General features: G+C 38.0%; 2 protein-coding genes across 2 annotated transcripts; one reads left to right on the forward strand and one right to left on the reverse strand.

Annotated features, from left to right (window-relative positions):
* Nucleotides 1–654: 654 nt before the first annotated feature.
* On the forward strand, nucleotides 655–2,410 carry LOC101894515 (uncharacterized). Its single transcript, XM_005191055.4, has one exon. The coding sequence runs from the start codon at nucleotides 981–983 to the stop codon at nucleotides 2,349–2,351; it is 1,371 nt and encodes a 456-aa protein (XP_005191112.2). The 5' UTR covers nucleotides 655–980; the 3' UTR covers nucleotides 2,352–2,410.
* A 14,323-nt stretch (nucleotides 2,411–16,733) lies between these two features.
* Nucleotides 16,734–18,652, reverse strand: LOC131804903 (uncharacterized). Its single transcript, XM_059128158.1, has 2 exons — nucleotides 17,232–18,652; nucleotides 16,734–17,150 (listed from the first exon to the last, which is right to left on the reverse strand). Exons 1-2 carry the CDS (start codon nucleotides 18,009–18,011, stop codon nucleotides 16,737–16,739), a joined length of 1,194 nt encoding a protein of 397 aa, XP_058984141.1. The 5' UTR covers nucleotides 18,012–18,652; the 3' UTR covers nucleotides 16,734–16,736.
* Nucleotides 18,653–20,249: the final 1,597 nt, after the last annotated feature.

Below are 20,249 nucleotides of genomic sequence, written 5' to 3' on the forward strand. Positions count from 1 at the left end.
TGGAGAGAGAAATTTTGACAGTTCTTTCAGTGAGAGTTTGCAAATTCTTGTTGGACAAATTTCTTCTTGCAATCACTTGCAACTCTTCTTCTTCTCATTCATCGACATTCAATCAGATTTTTTCTATTGCTTGTTTATTTATTTTTGTGCTTTCAATTTGAAAATATTTTTTTGGAATTAGCAAGACTAATAGTTTTTGGAGAACAACTTTACAAAATGTGAAAAACGTAAATGTTAATATGTAATAAGAAAATAAAAGACTATTTCCAACATTTTTATTAAAAAAACTTGTAAAATTTGTATTGCTTCCTTTGTTTTAATTCTCCTTATGGGGGACAAATTGGTTTGTTTTGACAAATCAGCTGATTAGTTTCAAGCTTCTGCAGGAATACCGTCTGTTTACTTTTCGCATTTTCCTTGCAAAAGAGAATAAAACTATCTTTTCTCTCAGAAAGAAGTTGCTGGACAATTCCTGCTGGAAAAGTAACCAGACACACCTAAAGTTGTATCGTTTGTGACCAAGGCGTACAACTTGATTACCCTCCAATTTGTGCCAACGGTTGTATCGTGTGTTGCTTGTATAAAGTGGCCTGGAGACGCGCAAATTTTTTCATCAAGCAAGTGCGTATGTATTAGTGTGTAACTTCGTGTTTTGCCCGCAAACGTACAAACAAGTTTGTAAAACATTCATTTTGTAATTATTTTCGTTGAGTGCAGCCATCATCAAGCAGAGCCGACAACAAATGTGTGTAGCCGACGAAAACCGATTAGACTCACATGGAAACACACATATAAACTGCTTGACCAACAAATTCGCGCGTCTCCAGGGCACTTAACATTGTATCCATTAATCGACGCCGTTTAAATTATTATTAGTTCGTCTGTGATGTCTTCTGCTTGTTGGATATATAAAGCTTACTTTGTGGAAAAAAATTGTAACAAAATGGGTCCCAAAAAAAATACATTTACCAAAATGTGAAATGGGCTGCATCAGTAGTAGTAATAGTAAATTATTTTCGTTAAAGAAAGAGAACGTTTATAATGTAAATGTTTTAAGAGTCCAATCTGAACAGTCCGTGATATTAGCGGGGCAAGGAGTTCTTGAAATAACTCCAAACGAAATAATCTTTATTGCTCCTAATCACGAACCAGTTTCTTGGGCATTGCAACATCTCCGGAGGTATGGATTGACGGAAGATATATTTAGTTTTGAGGCTGGTCGGCGATGCACCACTGGTCCTGGAATTTATACATTTCGCTGCTGGAATGCTAACCAATTATACTCCAAGTTTCAATGGTATATAAATTCTATGTCGTTAGGGGTGGATCGCGATCGCAATGGGAACTCGAGTCATCATTACAATCTTTTTGATCGATTAGATTCTCACCAGCAACAACACCACTCCAATCATTACTTGGAACCAACTTCTATATTGGGGTCTGTGATCGAACAGAGAACTACTATAAACAATTCCAGCAGCAGTGTACTTAACATTTCTGAGTCTTTGTTAAGTTCACCCCTTACATCGGAAATTGTTCATATACCAACAACGTCGTACAGTAATGTTACTCCCAGGCATAATAGCGACAATATATATTTGGATCAACCAGTCTCTGTTGCAAATGAAAACAATACGTCCAGCACAGGTGCCAAAGGGATCGATCACTACGAGATTAATGTAAAGAAAATGATAAGGACATCATCTTTGGATGTGCCACCAGATGAATGTGCTCCTGCATTAACTCCCGTTGCTAAAGAAGTTCAACGAATTTATTCAAACATTGACTTGAATGCAACCACATCACACAATACAAATTTAGCAAATACACCGACAAACCCTTCGTCGGAGCCAGCTTATGCTAATGTTGATGTTAGTTTCAATAGCAAAACAAACACGCCTCAACAAATGTTGCCACAAAGTTCATCCCCGGAAAAAATTCATTTAACGCACGGTACTGCAGTTAATTACATTGTACTCGATTTAGATCAACCACGTAGCCCATCCCAATGCTCCCCAAAAACAACTTTTGGTAGCGGGCAGTCGCTAAACGAGGAAAAGACTAGTGTGGACATTTTAACATCTGAAGAAAAATTAAAAGAAGCTTTATCGTTGCCTTGTAATTCGTCGACGATGCCAAAGAGAACGACTATGAGTGATGTTAGATCTAATTTATCCGATACGAAAATCGATTCGTCAGGAAGTTATACAAGAATCGATTTCCTAAAAACGTTTGCTTTAATGAAGTCATCCGCAAACTATGCAGATCTTGAACCTGATCATGATCAAGAAGAGTCTCGTATAACGCGTCACAGTAAATTTATAAGAAAAGCTTATTCTATAAGTGAATAAATGTATTTAGTAGAAAAATATAGACCAAATGAGTATGTTTGTAATATATTGTATAACAATACTGGTTTTATTCGATACTGTTTTATTGCTCACTTCTGGAAGCCACTGTTTCGAATTGTAATTTGAAAACATTGACCCGTTTCGTCGAAAACGGAAGGTTTGATTTTATAATGCGTTGTCAATAAATCTCATGGAGTCACTTTATAGTTCGTATCCGAAACTTCGCATCGAATTTCTCATCATCTGACTGAATATTCTTGTCCATTTCCTTAATTTGATTTGTACATTTTCTTTTTGGTAGTTTGAGAAGACGTCTCGTGTTTGGCTTAAATTGAGTTTAGCTCTAAATGGCGGAAAATTCTGAAATTTTTAACGAAGGTAGGTCTTGTTATCCCAATCACAGCGGCACAATTTTTTTTTTTGGAGGAAATTAATACTTCCCGAGATACGGTAAGTTGAGTTTAGGGTCTATGCTCGGATTGGCCTGAAATTTTTACCACGTGTAGATCTTTTTAACCTGATTACGGCAAAGCAATTATTTTGTGGGGGAAATACCCGGTTATTCGAGGCGGAAGCCCGGATACAAACTTTGTACATTTCAGCTTTATCCGGTTCTACAAAACTGTACAAAATGAGTATAATGTGAAAGCTTATGGAAATGGCTTTCTAAGAAGTGGTTATATGATAGGTTGGTTTTAATAGTTTTTTTTTTTTTTTTTGAAAAACGCATAACAAGTCGAAAATGGCCCATTATGGGGTCTTAAAAGCTGCATATTACATTGTATCATACACTCTGGACTTTCCAAAATGCTGTCATCCGTATTGATATATCTTGTAGTTCAGATTTTCTCCACTAATATGTACATATCTAAAGGTTATAGCTTTGTAATTTCGAAGATATTGACTTTAAAGTCGAATTCCGGCTATATATATATATATATATATATATATATATATATATTCAGCGAATTTATTCAAACATTGACTTGAATGCTTTCAAAAAACAACTTTTGGTAGCGGACAGTCGCTAAACGAGGAAAAGACTAGTGTGGACATTTTAACACCTGAAGAAAACTTAAAAGAAGCTTTATCGTTGCCTTGTAATTCGTCGACGATGCCAAAGAGAACGACAATGAGTGATGTTAGATCTAATTTATCCGATTCGAAAATCGATTCGTTGGGAAATTATACAAGAATCGATTTCCTAAAAACGTTTGCTTTAATGAAGTCATCCACAAACTATGCAGATCTTGAACCTGATCATGATCAAGAAAGCGTCACAGTAAATTTATAAGAAAAGCTTATTCTATAAGTGAATAAATGTATTTATTAGAAACAAATAGACCTAAGGAGTATGTTTGTAATATATTGTATAACACTACTAGTTGTATTCGATACTGTTTTATTGTGCATTTCTGGAAGCCACTGTTTCGTATTGTAATTTGAAAACATTGACCCCGTTTCGTCGAAAACGGAAGGTTTGATTTTATAATGCGTTGTCAATAAATCTCATGGAATCACTTTCTAGTTCGTAACCGAAACTTCGCATCGAATTTCTCATCAACTGACTGAATGTTCTTGTCCATTTCCTTAATTTGATTTGTACACTTTCTTTTTGGTAGTTTGAGAAGTCGTCTCGTGTTTGGCTTAAATTGAGTTTAGCTCTAACTGGAGGAAAATTCTGAAATTTTTAACGAAGGTAGGTCTTGTTATCCAAATCACAGCGGCACAATTTTTTTTGGAGGAAATTGATACATCCCGAGATACGGTTAAGTTGAGTTTAGGGTCTATGCTCGGATTGGCCTGAAATTTTTACCACGTGTAGATCTTATAATTATAACATTATAATTTAACCGAATTCGACTTTAAAGTCAATATCTTCGGAATTACAAAGCTATAAACTTTAGATATGTACATATTAGTGGAGGAAATCTCAAATTCATGATTTCCAACACTAATATCTTCAGAACTAATGGCTGTTTTTTAAGCTAGATAGAACCTTAAATTGTAAAAACTAACACAAAAAATTAAATTTTGATGAAACTTTTTTTTTTATTTGTTTCAATATACTCTGACAAATCATCATGAATAGACTCACGCTTGAACAACGCTACGAAATTATCCAAATTTACTTTGAAAATCAGTCGCCGTTGTTTTATAGCAAAATTGTGTTCAGCGATGAGGCGCATTTTTGACTTAACGGGTTTGTTAATAATCAAAATTGCCGCATATGTAGTGAGATAAATCCATAAGAGAGCCTACAGACTCCATTATATCCAGAAAAATGCACCGCATGGTGCGGTTTTCACGCTAGTGGCATCATCGGACCTTATTTCTGCAAAAATGAGGCCGGAGCTCGCGTTACGGTCAATGGAGATCCTTACCTCACCATTATCAATGATTTTTTGTTTAAAAATATGGATGACATTGATCCGGAGGAGATGTGCTTTCAACTGGATGGCGCTAAGTGCCATTCGGCGAACGCAACAATCCACTTATTGAAATCAAAATTTGGCGATAAGTTGATTTCGAGAAGTGGGCCTGTCAATTGGCCTGCAAGGTCGTGCGATTTGACACCTCCCGATAATTTCCTGTGGGGCTACGTGAAGTCACTGGTTTATGCCGATAAACCAGCAACAATTGACGCCTTGGAGGCCAGCAGCGTGTTATTCGTGACATACGGCTAGCAGTGCTCGAAAAAGTGGCAAAAAATTGGACGCCCAGAATGCACTTCATCAAGAACAGCTGCGGTACCCATATGCCCGAAATCATTTTCAAATGTTAATGTCACGTATTGATCTTTCGAATAAAAAAATTTTGATTACAATTTAATTTTTTGTGTTATTTTTTACAATTTAAAGTTCTAATGCGCTTAAAAAAACACCCTGTACAATATATATCAATACAGATGGCAGCATTTTGGAAAGTCCAGAGCGTATGCTAAAATGTAATATGCAATCAAATTAAGGAAATGGACAAGAATATTCAGTCAGTTGATGTGAAATTCGATGCGAAGTTTCGGATACGAACTAGAAAGTGACTCCATGAAATTTATTGACAACGCATTATAAAATCAAACCTTCCGTTTTCGACGAAACGGGGTCAATGTTTTCAAATTACAATATGAAACGGTGGCTTCCAGAAGTGGACAATAAAACAGTATTGAATAAAACTAGTAGTGTTATACAATATATTACAAACATACTCATTTGGTCTATATTTTTCTTCTAAATACATTTATTCACTAATAGAATAAGCTTTTCTTATAAATTTACTGTGACGCGTTATACGAGACTCTTCTTGATCATGATCAGGTTCAAGATCTGCATAGTTTGCGGATGACTTCAGTAAAGCAAACGTTTTTAGGAAATCGATTCTTGTATAACTTCCTGACGAATCGATTTTCGTATCGGATAAATTAGATCTAACATCACTCATTGTCGTTCTCTTTGGCATCGTCGACGAATTACAAGGCAACGATAAAGCTTCTTTTAATTTTTCTTCAGATGTTAAAATGTCCACACTAGTCTTTTCCGCGTTTAGCGACTGTCCGATACCAAAAGTTGTTTTTTGGGAGCATTGGGATGGGCTGCGTGGTTGATCTAAATCGAGTGTTTTGCTATTGAAACTAACATCAACATCAGCATAAGCTGGTTCCGACGAAGGGTTTGTCGGTGTAATTTTTGTAAGGCTTACGGCCTGTGCTTCAGATTTTCTCTTCTAGGCTTCCAACACCGGCTACGGTGTTTTTCTAAACATTATAATTAAGCCGGAATTCGATCTAACGTCAATATCTTCGAAATTACAAAGCTATAAACTTTAGATATGTACACATTAGGGGAGAAAATCTCAAATTCATGATTTCCAACACAAATATCTTCGGAACTACAAGATATATCAAAAAAATATTTTGTAAAGTCCAGAGTGTATGCTACAATGTAATATGCAGTTTTTAATACCCCATAATGGGCCATTTTCGAGTTTTTACGGGGTTTTCAAAAATAACCGATTAAAACCATCCTATCATATAACCACTTCTTAGAAAGGCATTTCCATAAGCATTCAAATTATACTCATTTTGTACAGTTTTGTAGAACCGGATAAAACTGAAATGTACAAAGTTTGTATCCGAGCTTCCGCCTCGAATAACCGGGTATTTCCCCCACAAAATAATTGCTTTGCCGTTATCAGGTTAAAAAGATCTACACGTGGTAAAAATTTCAGGCCAATCCGAGCATAGACCCTAAACTCAACTTAACCGTATCAAGGAAGTATTAATTTCCCCCCAAAAAAAAAAAAAAAAAAAAATACTTTCGTTAAAAATTTCAGAATTTTCCTCCAGTTAGAGCTAAACTCAATTTAAGCCAAACACGAGACGACTTCTCAAACTACCGAAAAGAAAATGTACAAATCAAATTAAGGAAATGGACAAGAATATTCTGTCAGTTGATGAGAAATTCGATGCGAAGTTTCGGATACGAACTAGAGAGTGACTCCATGAGATTTATTGACAACGCATTATGAAATCAAACCTATCTTTGCTACTAAATACATTTATTCACTTTTTTTATAAATTTACTGTGACGCGTTATACGAGATTTTCTGATCATGATCAGGCTCAAGATCTGCATAGTTTGCGGATGACTTCATTATTTTTATTTATTTATTTATTTATTCAATATTTTGTAACACAGAAGTCTTTTTAGGCCAAAATAACGTTAATTAGTAATATTACCAAATAGAAAATATCTTAATTATAATAATACAAATATTCATTTTATGACACATTACTATAAAATACCTTATTTTACTCTATTTTGTTTTGGTTTGTTGGCTCCCCAGTCGCAACTACTCTAAGATTAAATATAGAATGATGGAAAAGGCGAAAATTCGAAGAAACAACAAGTGAAAAATGGAAAAATATAAAGCAAAGATAAGATTATGCAAAGTTACAATTCAGTAGTTAAGTGGTTACATAACTTTAAACGAAGCACATTATTAGAATGCGAAAAAATACGCAGGTCAAGAGGTAGGAAGTTCCAGCATCTTGCAACGCGAATTACAAAAGACTTTTCAAATTGAGAGTTAAAAATCCTTGGCAAAACAATGTGGGTGTTTCTTGTGGAACGGGTAAATTTAAACATATCGCACAGAGGCAAGGGTATACCAGTTTTAATAATTTTGTAAAAAAAGCTAATTGCAAAGGTCAATATATCGTTCGAAAGGCAATCCCAGAAACTGCTTAACAAATGGGCATCACACCAGCGAATATTATAGACATATCGGATAATAGAGTTAACAATGCATTTTAATTTAAGAACATTGTAATGCACAGTTCCAGATATGACTTCTAAGGCGTAGGAAACCAATGGCATAAAGAGCGCATAAGCAATTCTGAACTTGATCCATGTTGGAAAATAGAAACAAGTTGAGTAAAGTCTGCGCAAAGTTCCATAAACTCTGGCATGAACAGAGTCAATATGAGGTCCAATATTAAGCCTTCTATCAATAATGACTCCCAAGCACTTATGTTGATCTAAAAAAGTTTGTGCAATGAAAATATTTATTACCATCTCATTAGAAGTAAATCGAATTGCTTTTGTTTTCGAAGCATTTATCGTCAAAGAATTGCTACTAGTCCATTGGAGTATTGAATTAAGACACACATTTATATTATTTTTGTATGTATTGGAAAAATTAAAGCCATACCTGAGTTTACGTATCATAGTAGCATAACATATAGAAATTAAGATGCTGTCATAGTTTTTATTCATGTTGGCTCTGATAGACTCAGTGAGATGCAACAGCAAAGATGTGGTACTATGACCAGCACGGAAAGCACATTGTGATTCAAAGATTTTATTCCTGGTAAAAGACAGAATTTGATTCTTTATATATGTTCAAATACCTTAGATAAGATGGGTAAAATTGATATGGGCCGCATATTATCAAAGGAACGTATAGCAGAAGTTTTCGAGATTGGACCTATACGCGCTGTCTTCCATGCTACAGGAAAAACTGATGTAGTTATAATCGAGTTAAACAAGTCTAAGATCAAGTAAGAAATATGAGCAAACGAAATCTTTAAAAACTCAAGTGGTATTTCATCCACCCCAACGGACTTCGACTCAATTTTACCTAAAGCAATTGCAACATCCTCGCTACCTACACACTCAAATGAGTGCGAATTACTAATATCTTCAAAGTAATCAACATCAATCAATCCAACCACATCAGGACCAGCACCTGATGCGAAAAAGTTATTCAGCGCTTCAACATCACCATCATAATCAGCACCCTCAGCACCTGTACAACCATACCCTTTTAAAGCCCGCCATAATTCCTTACAATTCATTCCATTAAAATGTCTAGAATAGAACGACATCTCAAACAATTTCGGTGAGTATTGTGTCTAAAATCGTTAAAATACCGAATATAGGGAGGTACAGATATGTATATGGGCCCTATACGAAGACCTGGATCTGCATAAACAATTTTCTGTCACAGACCGTAGTTCCCATAACAAACTCTAAATGCGTAATTTGAAACTACTACGGTGAATAATGACGCTAAAATCATCAAAATACCGAATATTGGGAGGTACAGTTATATGGGGGCTATACGAAGACGTGGACCTGCACACATAATTTTCTGTCTTAGGCTGTAATATTCATTTCGAACTTCAAATTTGAAACAATTCCGGTGAATAATGTCGCTAGAATTATCAAAATACCGAATATAGGGAGGTACCGTTATATGGGGGCTATACGAAGACGTGTTCCTGCACACACAATTTTCTGTCTTAGGCTGCAGTATCCATTTTGAACTTCAAATGCCAAATTTAAAACAATTCCGGTGAATAATGTTGCTAAAATCATCAAAATACCGAATATAGGGAGATACCGTTATATGGGGGCTATACGAAGGCGTGGACCTGCACACACAATTTTCTGTCTTAGGCTGTAGTATTCACTTCGAACTTCCAATGCCAAATTTGAAACAATTCCAGTAAATAATGTCACTTATATAATCAAAATACCGAATATCGGGAGGTACCGTTATATGGGGGCTATATGAAAACATGGACCTACATAGCCCATTTACGAAATTAATGAACTGCCTACTGGCAAAATAAACATATGTGCAAAATTTTAGCCTTCTATCTCAAATCGTTCGAAAGATAGCGTGATTACAACAGGCAGTCAGACGGGCATGACTAAATCATCTTAGAATTTTATGCTGATCAAGAATATATATACTTTGTTGGGTCTGACATGAGTATTTCGAGGAGTTACAAACGGAATGACAAAATGAATATACCCTCCATAGTATGGTGGAGGGCATAAAAAGAGCGATTCACACTTTCCCAACACCGAGGACTCAAAGACCAGTTTGTGTTTGAGGTATTTAGATACAAAAATGCACACACCTCCACCTCATCACTGTTCACGATCATTCCTATAGAAGTTATATTCTGGAATACTAATCGCTTTCCTAGATACAAAAGGCTTTAACCACGTTTCCGAGATACCAAAAGCATCAATTTTAGATCAAGCCAACATTGCACTAAGTTCATCAAATTTAACTGAATTTCTAGATGGCCTTATACTTTGGCAATTTATATGAGCCACATTAAATCTTCCTTCGCTTGAATTAAAAATAGATCTAAAATACGTGTTTCCACTAATCGCCTCACCCATATTCCTGTTAAAAGACATCAAAATTATACAAAGCATTTAAGACGGGAAAGCAACAAAAATAAGTATATAAATTCAGAGTATTATTCAAAAATTCAATTAAAATGCAAAATCATAAATCTTACGAGATCAATACAATGGTTCATGTTACGAGAAAAAGAAAAAAATCAAAAGCTATAGTTATAGTGACACAGCAAAATATTATAGCCTAGATTTAACTAAAGTTAAAAACCCTTATAAGGAATGATATTATAATATTATGCCATTTTATCATCAAAACTAGCTTAAACATGTAGAAAAAAAACTTAGTTTAGTGAAGCAGCATCATGTAGGAGCAAAATACATCGCTCAGTATCATAAATCACCTCCTTACCATCGGACAGCAGCAATTTGGCTCTAAGGTTATCAGCATTTAATATTTTGAATTTTGTTACAATTTGCTTGCGAACCATACTCTTGCATATTGTGTAAAGTTTTGCAGCAGCTGGAGAATAGTGGTCATTCAGGTAGATCCTTGCATTAATATCTCCTCCATCACCTTTCAGGATGTCCGAGACCTTTAGGGAGCGAGTCCGGAAGTACTCCTTCATAATTTTATCACGAATCTGTACATAATTGAATTTTACCAAGACCGCCTTGTGATTATGCATATAGCACACATGATGGATATCGTTTCCCGTAATGGGTATTTTGAAGAATTCGCCTAAAGCAACAACAACAGCAATCAAATCATTTAAATGTTCAGGCAAACCTTCAATAATAAAATCTGCCCGGTTAAGCCTCCGAAGAAGTATATTATTTTCCGATTCGAAAGATTTTATTTTTAATGAAGTGCGAGAATAAACATCATCAATGCGGTTGCTACAACTAACAATATCTTCTTTCATGCCATTCAAACATGAAACCACTAAGCAAACGTTTTTATTACATCGATTCTTGTATAACTTACTGACGAATCGATTTTCGTATCGGATAAATTAGATCTAACATCACCCATAGTCGTTCTCTTTGGCATCGTCGACGAATTACAAGGCAACGATAAAGCTTCTTTTAATTTTTCTTTAGATGTTAAAATGTCCACACTAGTCTTTTCCGCGTTTAGCGACTGTAATTGTAATTTTATGGAAACTTGTGACTTTAAAACACTCTCAAAATACTTTAATTTTTGTCAAACAAAAATTATTCATCTGTGAAAACAAACAATGTGGTATTACGAACTGATGCAAAGAGAAAAAAACAAGAAAATATTTACCCTGAACTTGTAGTTCATTAAATCGTATGAAATCTGAAAAAGATAAAACAAAATTGTACGATTTTGAATTGCGAAATTCAAACTAATTCGATACGATTTTGTGGCATGCCTGATAATGTTTTTTGTTCCGTGTTTCAATCACTATAATGCATTTTTATACCCTCCACTATAGTATGGAGGGTATATTAAGTATGTCATTCCGTTTGTAGCACTTCGAAATATACATTTTAGACCCCACAAAGTATATATATTCTTGATCAGCATAACATTCTAAGTCGATTTAGAACTGTCCGTCTGTTGAAATCCCCCAATTTCCCAACGAAATTAAATAGATCGATAAAATTTTACTCAAATGTTTATTATGTCTGCAGGACTTTTTGTACTGAAAATGGGCCATATAGGTCCACGTTTTGGTATATCCCCCATATAACGGTGGCTCCATACTACAATTATTTCAAATATTTGAAGTTCGAAGTGGATACTACGGTCTAAGACAGAAAATTGTCTATGCAGGTCCACGTTTTAGCATATAACGGTATGCTATTTTGGTATTTTGATCATTTTAGCGACACAATTTACCGGAATTTTTTCAAATTTGGTATTTAAAGTTCGTAATGGTTACTACAGCCTAAGACAGAAAATTGTCTGCATAGGTCCACGTCTTGTCTGTGCAGCTCCACATTTTATCATAGCCCCCCTATAATAGTACCTCCATATATTGCTGATTTTAGCTACATTATTCACCGATTTTTTGAATATTTTAATGACTTATGACAAATATGATGGCTACATTTGAAATTAATTTTGCCAAATTCGTTCTAAAATGTGGAGGGTATTTAAAGTTTGGCCCGGCCATAGTTGTTAACCATGGCATAATTACAGAAGGTAGAACAAAGCTATCCCTCCAAATACATTTTTTTTCTTTTTGTGCCTTATTCTGTGAAAACATATACCCATTCTGTGTATGCGTTATTTATAAGACAGGTTGCTAAACTTCAAAGAAACTAGAAATACTCAACTCTGTGCTGGAGTCTTATAGTGTCAAATAGATTTTTAAACATGTAACAGTTGGTTTTGTTTATTTTTCATGTTTTCATGTGCAGAAACCGCTAAAAGATTAAATTTTGGGGTTGTTACGAAAGATTAAATATAAAATAGTAAGACAATACAATTTAACCCAAAACTTTTCAAAAGTATGCATTTTTTTGCAACCGAATTAGAGATTATTTCAAATTATTGTATTGTTACGTTCTTGGATTTTACTTAATCCCGTGTAGACGTTGTTTTATTTCCCAATACAGCTCGTACCAAATAAAACGCGGGTTCTTTCGGATTACGATTATTACAATGATTTTATTCACACAACTTTACTTTGCACTTTACTTTACTCGACGGTTTCAATTCGCGATCTGATTCACAACTGACTAACTGCCTTTCCATTTCCCCTATTTATATGAGCCTCGCCTGTCGCTACAGAAGTTTCTAGACGATCTGGTAACGCCTAGATTATGAACAATCTACCAATGCAACGAACACATACAAACTTACATTGAGGGAACAATAACAGCAACACATACAAACTTACATTGAGTGAACAATAACAACAACACATACACAGGCGAGGGGGTAACAAAGAAAGAGGAATTAAGCGATCATCAATGATGACGTTTAACAAGAATTGTACGTCAGCAACAAAATAGAAAATGAAAGAGGAAATGGAAGGATGTAGAAAAATCTATACAGTAGTTGTTGTTGTGAAGTTATTCAAATAAACTGCGTAGTAGAAATTTACGTTACAATTCAAATTCTTAAATTAACGGAATTCATCTAAATTAACTTAAATCTAAAGTTATATTCGTAACATTGCCCCCCGCTTAAGCCTGTTCGTCCCGAATAGGCACAGTTCCCGTTCCGTAGGGGGTCAGCCGCTCCAAATGTACAACTTTCATCTTCGACCTGGGACTGTCGCTCCTCTGGATGCGATAAACGACGTCATTTATTTTCGTGACAATCTTGTAGGGTCCTTCCCAGTGCGTTTGTAATTTGGGGCATAGTCCTTTCTTTCGTTGTGGGTTGAACAATAGTACCAGTTGCCCTTCTTGAAACCCATCGGTATTTGCCGCTCGATCGTACCTTGCCTTCATGAGGTTGCTAACCATTTTTATTCGATGTCGGACTGCATCGTGGACTTTACTAAAAGAGTTTTGACTGTCTTCATCGTCGTTTGGGGTAGCGCCGAATATCAAATCGCCAGGTAGCTTTAATTCATTTCCGAACAGAACTTTGGCTGGAGTCCGGGATGTGGAATCATGAATGGCCGATCTATAAGCCAGTAAAAACTTGGGAATATGCTCATCCCAGTCTCGTTGGCCACTGTCCACCACTTTCCGTAGATGTTCTTCCAGGGTGCGATTGAATCTTTCCACCATGCCATCTGATTGTGGATGTAGGGGCGTCGTTCTGGTTTTCTTGATTCCGTAGGAGTCACACATTTCCTTGAAGATCGCTGATTCAAAATTCCTCCCTTGATCGGAATGAACCTCAGATGGAACACCATAGCGACAAATCCAATTTCTGCTGAACACATCCACAATTGTCCTGGCTTCTTGATTTGGGATAGCATAAACCTCTGGCCATTTACTAAAGTAATCCATGACCACTAAGACATACCGGTTCCCAGAGTCTCTTGTTGGGAACGGTCCAGCTACATCCATTGCGATTCTTTCAAAAGGGGCTCCTGAATTATACTGCTGCATGTAGCCTCGACTCTTCCGTGTTGGACCTTTAGCTCTTATGCACCTTTCACAATTGGCGATCCAGTCGGCAATGGATTTTTGACAGCCGACCCAGTAGAATCTCTGCTTTACCTTTTCAGCGGTTTTTGCTATGCCAAGATGTCCTCCACTTGGCCCATCGTGAAACTCCGACAAGACATCTCTTATTTTGGAGTCTGGGACGACGATCAAGTTCCGGTGAGATTTACCGTCCTCACTTTCCCATTTGCGATATAGGCAACCATCTATTATAAGTAGACTGTCCCACTGGGCCCAATAGGATTTTAAAAGAGGGCTTTCGGAGGTAATTTCTTTGCGACTAGGTCGTTTGCCCGTTTCTATGGCCGAAATTACTTTGCCCAGAATGGGATCTCTTCGTTGTTCCGTCGACCAATCTTCACCCGACTCAAATTGCAATAGTCGGACATTAACGATATTCTCTTTATTCTCAGCCTTTGAGCAGTGCTTGCATTCTACTTTGCATGGCCGACGAGACAGGGCATCAGCATTACCGTGTTTTCCGCCTTTCTGTGCTCGATTCTGAAGTCATAACTCTGGAGCCTCTCGATCCAACGGGCTAGTTGACCTTCCGGATTCTTAAACTGCAGCAACCATTGGAGAGCAGCGTGGTCGGTCCTCAGCAGGAAATGCTGGCCATATAGGTATTTGTGGAAGTGTTTAACGCACTCAAGGACAGCAAGCAGCTCTCTCCTCGTCACACAGTAATTCCTCTCAGGTTTCGACAATGTCCGGCTGTAGTACCCGATGACTTTTTCCTGTCCGTCGATTTCCTGGGAAAGGACGCCACCGATGCCGCACGCACTTGCGTCTGTGTCCAGGACAAACTTGCCGCCAGGTATAGGGTATGCCAAAATGGGGGCTCTGCATAGCATGTCTTTGAGCTTTCTGAATGCCTCCTCCTGGTCGTTGTCCCACTGAAACCTCTGGCCTTTTTGCGTCAAACGGTGTAGACAGGCGGCGATGTTGGCAAAATTTTGGACAAATCGACGGTAGTATGTGCAGAGACCCAGAAAGCTTCGCAGCTCATGGAGATTTCGGGGCTGCGGCCAATCTCTGACGGCTTGAATTTTCTCCTTATCCGTCGATATGCCCTCCGGCGTCACGTGGTGCCCCAGGAACTTCACCTCTCGTTGGAAGAGACTGCACTTCTTTGGGTTCAGCTTGAGGCCTGAAGACGAAAGCTGCTGTAGAACATCCTTTAAGTTCTTGATGTGTTCGTCGAAGTTGCGTCCCATGACTATGATGTCATCCAGGTATATGAGGCACGACTTCCACTGCAGCCCTTTTAACACACGCTCCATCAGCCTTTCAAATGTAGCCGGGGCGTTGCAGAGTCCGAATGGCATGACATTGAACTGCCAGAGACCCCCATTTACGCCAAACGCTGTTTTCTCCTTATCTTTCTCGGCGATCTCTACTTGCCAGTACCCACTCTGCAGGTCGAGGGTGGAGAACCATGACGTCACGGCTAATGTGTCCAATGTGTCGTCGATTCTTGGGAGCGGATAGCTGTCTTTCTTGGTGACATCATTCAACTTTCTGTAGTCCACACAAAATCGGGTGCTTCCGTCTTTCTTCTTGACCAAGACCACTGGGGAGCACCATGGACTTGACGATGGTTCTATTACACCACTCTTTTCCATTTCACTTATCAGCTTCTGAACCTCGTCTCTTTTTGCCAGGGGAACACTTCTTGGAGGCTGTTTAATGGGTCTCGCGTCTGCTGTATTAATTTCATGCTTCACCACTGATGTTCTTCCTTGGTGCTCTTTTGTCAACGCAAAGGTAGAGGCATATTTCCATAATAGTTGCTTAGCCTTGTTCCTCTCGGAAGGTGATAATTGGTGTGTCCACTCTTTTATGTAGCCGTCGAGGTGCTTCTTCTCCATGGCAGCTGGCTTTTCGGTGCTAGTTTCCAAATTAACTACAGCTTCAGCTGGTGTGCATTGTCCAACATCGGAAAATTGGCAAATTTGCTCTTGCTTGTTTGACAGGTTCAAAACTCAAACAGGAATTAATCCGTCCTTGTTGCTTTTCACCAGGGCATTCGCTATTAGGATGTTACTGTTTCTGTTTTCTGCTGGTTCCACCACCCACAACTTCTCGGCTCCACAATCTCCATTCATTGGTACCCATATTATTGCTTCGGCACAGGGCGGTATTATCTCTGGATGGTCCGTGGTCAGACGTCTAATGGGTGTACTTTCATCGTAGCCCACGTTTAACGGAATTTCGACGTTAGACCAGGTCATCACACGTTCTTTCATATCCAGATTGATACCAAAGGCAATCATAAAATCTGCGCCTATTATCACTTCGTCTACGATATCGGCAACTATAAACTCGTAATTCTCCGATTTATTGGCAATAGTTAGTCTCAGGGTAATCTTGCCGTGTACTGCCGCGGGCTCCCCCGTTGCTGTGCGCAGTCTGACTCCATTAAGTTGCGTTATTTTTCCCTTTACCAGATCTGATCTTACGATGGACTTTGATGCGCCAGTATCTAACGTCAGAACTCGCTTATCACCATTGATGTACCCAGTTGTTGTTAGGTTGTGACTTTCCTGTTGTACTATTGCTATGGAGATTGTGGGGCCATCGTCGATGGGAGCCAGTTCATGCCCCGCTGGACTGGCTCGATTTAGTTTAACTGTGACTCATTGGTGGACTGTTGGGCCATTCTTCTACCATCTTTCGTTGGAGGTGGTGACGATGACCTGGATCGTTTGCGCTTAGCTCTGCATTCGCGCGCAATATGACCTGCTTTATCGCAGTTGTAGCATCTAACCCTGGGCTTAGTCATCCCAACTAACTTTGTCTCTTCTATTACCCGCCTCATGGCGTCTTCGATCGAGTTAACGAGAGATTTGGGTTCGCAACCTTCGGTCTCCAGTTGGCGAATCATGTGGGTCTGGGGCTTAACAACTATTCTTGCCGTCTCTTGGGCAAGGGCAAACGACACAGTTTCGGAAAATGATGCTTTTGGTGACGCATATGTTGCATACTTAATCTCAGGGTCACGTATGCCATTCACAAAGGTTTCGATTTTCATACGGTCCAGCAATGGGTGATCCTCTCCTGGATACGTCATTAGCACCAAACGTTCCACCTCAGCTGCAAAGTCTTGTAACGTCTCGTTTGCCCTCTGTACTCTTCCCCTTAATTCCATAAGGTAGATGTTTCGTTTATGTTCGCCACCGTACTTACGTTCCAGTGCAGCAATAACATCTTCATAGTTGTTTCTAGAAGCGACAGGAATACTCTGTATAACATCAGTAGCACTGCCCTTCAATGCCAGAAGTAGTGCAACCGCTTTGTCGCTGTCGTTCCACGAATTTCTAGAAGACGCTGTCTCGAACTGTAACTTGAAAACATTGAATGACGTAGAGCCGTCGAATACAGGAGGTTTGATTTTTAGTGTGTTATCAGGAACTCGCACCGGACCACCTTTGATTTCCAGTTCCGAAATTTTCTTCTCCAGATTTGTAACCCTATGGTCGTGGGACAGAAATTTCTCGTCAACCGACTGCACTTTCTTATCCAACTCTTTAATTTGGACCTCCACGGTTTCCACTCTCCTTCCAATAACTTCTGCAATGTACTCGAGTTTCTCGTTCGTTATTCTTGAATTTTCTTCGAACCTTCTGAAATTTTCCTCAAACATTTTGGCTAGCATTTCTCTGAAATCGTCACCCCTGGCAGCTACTGACGAGACTTCCCCACCGTTGGATTCGCCCATTTCCGATAAATCCACTTCATCCTTACTGTCAAACTCATATGTATCGATGTTCATACCACGGCGCTCGAACTCATCCAACAGACGTTTTTGTAGTTCAGCCTTGTTGCCAGTAGAGGACAATTCCAATTTATTAAGTTCCTTCTTCAAGTCTTCCACTCGTAGATCCTTAAACTTCATCGTAGTATTATCGTAATCCCACTTCTGACACCAATTGTTACGTTCTTGGATTTTACTTAATCCCGTGTAGACGTTGTTTTATTTCCCAATACAGCTCGTACCAAATAAAACGCGGGTTCTTTCGGATTACGATTATTACAATGATTTTATTCACACAACTTTACTTTGCACTTTACTCGACGGTTTCAATTCGCGATCTGATTCACAACTGACTAACTGCCTTTCCATTTCCCCTATTTATATGAGCCTCGCCTGTCGCTACAGAAGTTTCTAGACGATCTGGTAACGCCTAGATTATGAACAATCTACCAATGCAACGAACACATACAAACTTACATTGAGTGAACAATAACAACAACACATACAAACTTACATTGAGTGAACAATAACAACAACACATACACAGGCGAGGGGGTAACAAAGAAAGAGGAATTAAGCGATCATCAATGATGACGTTTAACAAGAATTGTACGTCAGCAACAAAATAGAAAATGAAAGAGGAAATGGAAGGATGTAGAAAAATCTATACAGTAGTTGTTGTTGTGAAGTTATTCAAATAAACTGCGTAGTAGAAATTTACGTTACAATTCAAATTCTTAAATTAACGGAATTCATCTAAATTAACTTAAATCTAAAGTTATATTCGTAACAGTATTATTTATTCATAATAATACACACACATACACAAAATGAGTGTATGTTTTGACAGGATAAGGGCACCAAAAGAAAAGATTGTGTTGTTCTACTCCTATAATTCTGCCATGGATTTGTTGACGAGCTCGAAAACATATGTACGTGTTTTATTAATTTGTACGTTGACAACACACAACCAAAGACATATGTTTTTAGCTGCTCATTTTGCTTAAACGAAAACAGCAGCAGAGCTTTTGCTTATTTTGTGTGCTGAATTTTTAGAATCATTAAATATACCAAAAAGGCATATTGTACATACAGTGGACATTACTTGTTAACAACAATTGCAACAAATTTACACAACACAAAAATATTAAAATTGTACAACGAAATTATTAAGTTGTAAAACTTACGTGCTAAAACTTACAAACGACTGAATCAGAAAATGCATTAATTTAAAACTGGAATTCTACAAAAATGAAACAAAATCTAATGAAATAAAACCTAGAACATAGTGAATTAAAATTGAGGAAAATCATCTAAACTAAATAAAACTACTAGCTAAATTGCACTATCCCAAAACCTATAATAAAAGACTGAACTAAAAATTAAACGAAAAATATTTTTATTAAATTATAAATGGGATCAAAGGTAAAAAAGGGATTAAAAGAAAAAAGACTACAAACAGGTGACACTATAATCTTTTCAAAGTACTACAATATGTGTTATCTTTCTTGTATTCAGCGGCATGTGTCCTTGAACCCAGACAAGTCAATTATGTTCAGTACATTCTCTTTAGTTTTTCTAAATTGTATGCTGTTTTGTTTAGTCGGTCTTCGGTCTGGGCTTGCTATTTCCTTCTCTGGGTATGTCCAACACCGACAACGCGAACCAAGGTTTTCTAAATTTGATCCTCCTTTAAGTAGCCGGCCTTCGACCGGGCTTGTAATATCCTCAATCAACGTTTTTTTTTTTTTTACAATCCCTCGGCAGCGGGTTCTACGACACCGGATTGACCCGAAACAACACTTCAGATTCGGCCAGCGGCTGCCAACCCAGTCTATACATGTTTGTGTTTGTTTATTTTTCTGCTTTGGGAGCAGCACATCCCGGAACGCTTGTTCCGGATTCTTTTGGTCCGTGCCGGGATTGCGGAAACCCCGGGCCATGTTTCCATACGCTTTGATAAAACATCATCCACCACAGATCGGTTTCTGTACGATGTAATGTATACGGAAGATGGGTACATTTTAGGAATTGTTCCGGTTTAACTCGGTTGCGGGACTATAGCGATAGGACTATGTTGCATCGAGCTGTGCCACCGTAGTTCCCAGTGAGTCCACGACCTCATCAAATGCCGAGCCGTCGTCGGAATACAGAACTCCCCCGCAGTCTCCACAACAGCAAACTTTAATGCAGCACCTAACGCCACATGTTGCTGTTCCAATTCCGGACAGTGCATCATTCTTGCAATTCAATTGCAACGGACTCCGAGGTAAAATTGATGAGATAGTGGATTTTATGAATCGGAGGAATATTGAGATCGCAGCGGTGCAGGAAACCAAGCCCAATGAAAATTGTAGCTTACAACGTTGCAATGGTTAC

This window comes from Musca domestica, unplaced genomic scaffold (assembly GCF_030504385.1).
Source record: "Musca domestica strain aabys unplaced genomic scaffold, Musca_domestica.polishedcontigs.V.1.1 5, whole genome shotgun sequence".
Taxonomy (NCBI): domain Eukaryota; kingdom Metazoa; phylum Arthropoda; class Insecta; order Diptera; family Muscidae; genus Musca; species Musca domestica.